Here is a 5064-nt window from a genome sequence, read left to right as displayed (position 1 = left end):
TGCACTAGCTATTGCCCTTCAGCTTCCATTTACGTTTTCTGTTTATCGCGCACTAAATCCAGCTACTTTGGACACACACATTATGCGTTAAATTTAATTTCGTAAAATATTATCTCCATTATTTCGCGCGATTTAATATCTTAAAAGGGCTGTTGAGTGGATTCGGTGGCAGTATTCACCCATTTGCGGGTTTGAGGGAATCCATATAGGGAATCCTGCCTTAGTGTATTCTAAATGTTTTTAACACCCACGGATTTGTTCTGAGCTTAACTTTTTTGAGCAAAAAAACCTTCCATTTTAGGCTTGAAAATGAGCAATTTTTTCTCGTCGCTAATAATGCCACTGGATTTATTCGCTCGCCTGAAGACGGTTGGTGATGATCAATTGCCTTTGGTTAAAAACATCTGTTGGGCTTTCGCAAAAAATTGCAAAGTGAAGAACACCTCCATAATAAACCATTCAAAGACTTTTCCTGCGGTAGACTAATTTTCAGGCGATCGCTCTAACGACCATCCGAAACTTTGTGCTAAAAACATCTTTGGGCAAAACAGTGGCAAACACTCACATTGTCCTTAAATTGGCAAAGCGAAGCCAAGTGGTGCAACTCGATGAACGGACGCAAAAATTGGCATTCTGATTTTTTGGAAAAGGCGCGCAAAACACGCGCGTTGTTTCTCGCAAAAAAATTGAGCAGGAATTGTTGTCCGAAGCCCCGGCAAATACAAACTGATTCCGAAGCGGTTTGAACTTTTCATTCATCCGGACGAACTTTCGTATCTCGAACGCAGACGGAAAACGCGAAGACGCTGAAGGAAAACAGTTCTTGTTTTCCGCGTGACGTCACCGGTTCAGAGGGGCTTAAGGGAATTGCTGTTATGTAGATATATTGAAATGATGCTGCAAAGAGCACTTGTAGGAATTTCCCGACACGAAGGGGGATCTGTTTCAATAACAATGGGGGGATTTTCTGCTCGGCTTAGTTTATTCTACTAGGAGGCACCGTGAGTTGAGACGGTGGTGAGGGCATAGAGGGAATTTGTTTGAATTGCTCCTGCAGGTCTAGGAGACCTGAACAGTTTGCACCAGGCAAGGCTCGATTGTAAAATATAACGTTTTTGCTCTGGACATTCGCCCCCATATTTACGCACTCCATTGTTATAAAGCGGGAACTTTCATTATCGCTTCACGTCGAACATGTTCTATTAGTTTACTGGCGTTGACGTGTCGACTAACTTTTCCCATCCATAATGCGAGATCAAATAAATTCGTTTTGATTGATTGATTATCGCGATGGGAAAACAAGTGTTTTTCTCCTCGATCTCACGCTGAAACGTTCCTGAATTATTTACGAGTCGTTTTATATTCAAATTTCTGTTGCTTGAAGAACACTGCAATGGGGTTTCCTCGTTTAGTTTGTTCCAATATTTTTGGCACTGATGCAATAATTGTCTTTATTTTTCTGCTGAGCCGGAAGTTTGATGTAAGTAACTCATAAAATTGTTACAATTTGCGCAATTATAAATTTATTGACTTTGGTGAGTTTTTCCAAGTTTGCTTTGTGTGGGCGTACCGAAATGCCGTAAACTGGGCGGTTCTATTTTGTTCATAATAACTGCCATATTGAACAATTGAGGCAAATTATTAACCCAACTGAGAAAAGTGATTTATTCTCTCAATTACTTGCTTACAGTCATGCTTTTTGGGAAAAGTGCACAAAATCAATTTTCAAATGGAAACCTCTTGTTTATCTCTTTCAGTATTAAAAATAAGGGAAGTTTGTGTAAGGTTGTCTGTTCCAAAAGTTTCAAGTTTTCGAAATATTGTCAATTTATTATTTTTTCCTTATGGATTTTTGCTGCGGATTTTAACCTATCCCCATGACGAAACTGCAGTTACTCGAATTATTATTACTATCAGTTAAAGTGCTGGCAAGTAGAAGTGAGTGGCATTTGAAACTCGCGACCAAAACCGATATGAAAACAATAAATTGGGAATATTTCGAACATTTCTGGAATGGACAGTCTTAACAAACATATAAAATGAGATAAAATTATCAAAATTGGCGGTTTCCATTTGAAAAAAGTTGACTTCCGGAGGTTTGCTTAACTTCATTTTGAAACTAACACACTTTGAGTTTTATTTTCTTTTGCACAATCGAAAGGGTTAAACTTTTGCGGTCATCGTTTGAAACCATGCTGCTGAAAAACAACTGGATTTTCATCTAAAATGTTGCTTAAATCCGCGGGTGAACGATGTTTTGAAGCCAATTTAAATTCAACACACCAGTTAAGTCCTCTTCTAGAAAAATTGGCCTGAACATGTTCTGGGAATCTGAGTGTAACCCTCTTGAGCAATATCGAGATTAATATCCAGCCAATGTTGGCCAATTTGTCTGTTGATATTTTCGTTTAAAGAAAAATGTGCACAGATTGTTCTTGCGAATGATGGATCTTCCTGTAAACTTTGCAACACATCTTTGCAGAATCCCACCCTTGTTCTGGTTCATAATCATGCAATATATGGCCCAAATTCTGGGTTTATTGGGGTGAAACTTTTGGTTTCTTACGATATTTTCCGCTGAGTTGTTGAGGCATGAGACTCATCGGAAATTTTGGCGGATTTATCGCTAGATACGGTTAGAAGCAGATTTTCTTCCAGTCCCATTTTTCCAAGCCGACTAGTGGTGATTGGAAAGTTTTCTACCAGCAAATGTTCTTTCAGTTGCAGGAAAATTTGGCCTTTTTGAAGCACCATCTAGAATAAATTCACCTTCAGGATAACGATAGTTCCTCCATTGTTGAAAACCACTGGTCCATAATGGCAGGCACATTTTCCAAACGGCAAAACATTTGAAAGTGAAGAGTTTTTCCTTCGTTTCAAAAAGTTTCAAGCCAATGTGAGTTTAAACTGATGAGGTTTTTAGTGCACGAAGGCCTGAAAGCTCGAAAAACTCGCATCGAATCGCATATGGCAACTTTTCTTTAATTATTAGTCTGTTGTTTCGCAATGAATTGATTGAAATTAATCAACCCATCACGTCACAGTCAAACGCTTCTATTAAGATATTTAATCAGTTGAAAGATGAGGACACGAACTCGTGCGTGCATATATAAGTTGAACATTTTTAGGAGAATGTTTGCCGCTTTTGTGCAGACGCTTTTGCGAACAGGCAAAATATTCAACTTTTCCGCAATTCCCTAACAATGTTAGTTAGTTACACCGCAATTACAGACATTCTTCTCGTCAAGCGGCTACCGAGAACCATTTAAAGGCTGATCGCAGTACCGAGCAAATATTTCTGCATATTTCACCAGTACCCTTTTAAGTGGCTTCACTCACCATTACTTCGATTTTATTATGTTCTGAGTGTATCATTGCGGGAAAGTGGTGAGCTGAAACAAAGCAGAATTCGATTATCCCAGCTGGACTGGAAGTCTGAAGGACGGCGATTCTCTGCAGGAGATTTCGCTTTCCCGCAGGCCCTTATTTTGTATGATGTGCGAAAAATTGCGTTGAAAAAAAGTGGCAGAAAGATTTTTTACTCAAATTCATGCAATTGTTGGATCAACTGAAATCCGGAGGAGTCAAAAAAAGAGTCTGCAAACTCAGCTTAGCGTTCAAAAGTAGTTTTTGTTTTCTTCATCAAATTGGAACTTTTCGGGCGAATCCTTTCTTGAACCCTGCGCTTTTTACGTAAATATTTGGGCAAAATTCTGATTCTGGTTTCGCATTAAATAGGCTTTAAAGATGGTTTTTTTGCTTTATCAGTTTGATAAATTCTTATGCTATTACGCTAACGCTCCAATACCTATCCATTCAATGCACTTCCTTTATTAGCTTGGGAGATTTGAAAATTTATGTAGATTGAATTGGCCAAAGAAGAGCACATTTCAAGAGGGCAAACACCGCACTGGACAGTGATGAATTCGTTTTGCTGTTATTTATTTTCGGTGTTGTTTTGAATTTTCCAGCACGTCTTAGAGATTCCATCTGAACAGCTCAACTGCTGAGGCCATATATTGAATTTTGCCCATATTTCGTGCATCGCTTTGTGTATTTGCCAGTAGTTATTTTGGTCAAGTTGAAAAACTTGAAAAACAACGCAATCGTCTACTGTCCAGCCACATTGTGCCGGCTAATATGTGTGGAAAAATAGCCCATAGGAAAGCCGAAAAGAAAAATGATTTTCTTGCTTTTATTGCCCATTTTCCTGGGAAGATAAATACTTCTAATTTGTTTTTCTGTTATCTGGCGCAGAAGACCAAAGGGGATAGTCAGACACGTCCACTATTCAATTTCCGGCGATTTATTAGATTATCGGCAAATATTACAATCTTTATGTCTTTTATTTGCTTGCGATTGACACTGCTGGACTATTAGCTCTACAACCTAATCAAATAAATTAACTGTAGCTGATTTATCGAATAACACAACCGAACAAGCAACCAGCCAGCCTTTGGCAAGTTGCATATATCACACAAATATTAACTGGGGCTAAAATACCAAAAAAACTCGTTTCTTAGTTGAGTGGTTTCCATTGAACTATCACTCTTTTGTCATCCGGAGCCAATCCGAAGGGTTTGGTTCCATCGCTGGCCACGTATTGGTTCACTTGATAGGTCAGCATGTTTTGGTACTTGTAAACGTCGGTTCCCAGTTGCTAAAACGTAAAAAGTTTCAGGTTTTTCGGGGTTTTTTTGCGTTGGAAACTCACCTGGGTCAAAGGGCTGGTGTTAGTGGTGAATATTCCCGCAAATCCTCTGCTTTTGGCCAGTCGCTGCACTTCTTCTTCCATAAACTGGAAAACCGCAACGTTTTCTTTGGGCGTCAATGACGAATGAGTGGCCATCATAAACGAGTGTAGGATTGTGCCTTTTCCAGCTGGAAGTTGCTGGTCTCTAATGGAAAAATAAAAATTGTTGCCGTTGTTCTTCAATTTTTTACAAGTTTCTTGAACAAATGGGTACGAAGATTTTCTAGAGAATTAATGGTGAGGCAGCGAAGGGTGGTGATTGCCTCAATAGTTCTTGGCCTATTTCAATCCTGACTTCCTTTTATTGAAAT

The 5064-nt window shown here is 39.0% G+C and overlaps 2 protein-coding genes across 5 annotated transcripts in view; both read right to left on the bottom strand.

Annotated features, from left to right (window-relative positions):
• The window catches only part of LOC109543923 (thyrotropin-releasing hormone receptor), a 37468-nt gene extending 36615 nt beyond the window's left edge, over window positions 1-853 (bottom strand). The window contains exon 1 of one of the 2 annotated variants that reach the window (XM_019913857.2): window positions 566-853. The gene's annotated coding sequence lies outside the window, so the exon portion shown is untranslated. The remainder of the gene's footprint in view (window positions 1-565) is intronic. The other variant, XM_019913856.2, reaches the window with a different exon arrangement.
• Window positions 854-4290: 3437 nt separating this feature from the next.
• The window catches only part of LOC109543915 (mycosubtilin synthase subunit C), a 12236-nt gene continuing 11462 nt past the window's right edge, over window positions 4291-5064 (bottom strand). For all 3 annotated transcript variants that reach the window (XM_048668308.1, XM_048668309.1, XM_048668310.1), the window contains 2 exons: window positions 4715-4898; window positions 4291-4660 (listed from right to left, as the gene is read on the bottom strand). In XM_048668308.1, the coding sequence (XP_048524265.1) occupies window positions 4520-4660; window positions 4715-4898 (325 nt within the window). In that variant the 3' untranslated portion in view covers window positions 4291-4519. The remainder of the gene's footprint in view (window positions 4661-4714; window positions 4899-5064) is intronic.

The sequence above is a fragment of the Dendroctonus ponderosae genome, unplaced genomic scaffold (assembly GCF_020466585.1).
Source record: "Dendroctonus ponderosae isolate FM_Combo_2020 unplaced genomic scaffold, Dpon_F_20191213v2 Dpon_F_20191213_7, whole genome shotgun sequence".
NCBI lineage: Eukaryota > Metazoa > Arthropoda > Insecta > Coleoptera > Curculionidae > Dendroctonus > Dendroctonus ponderosae.
Note: the sequence above shows the minus strand (reverse complement) of the source record. Positions and strands in the feature narration are given on the sequence as shown.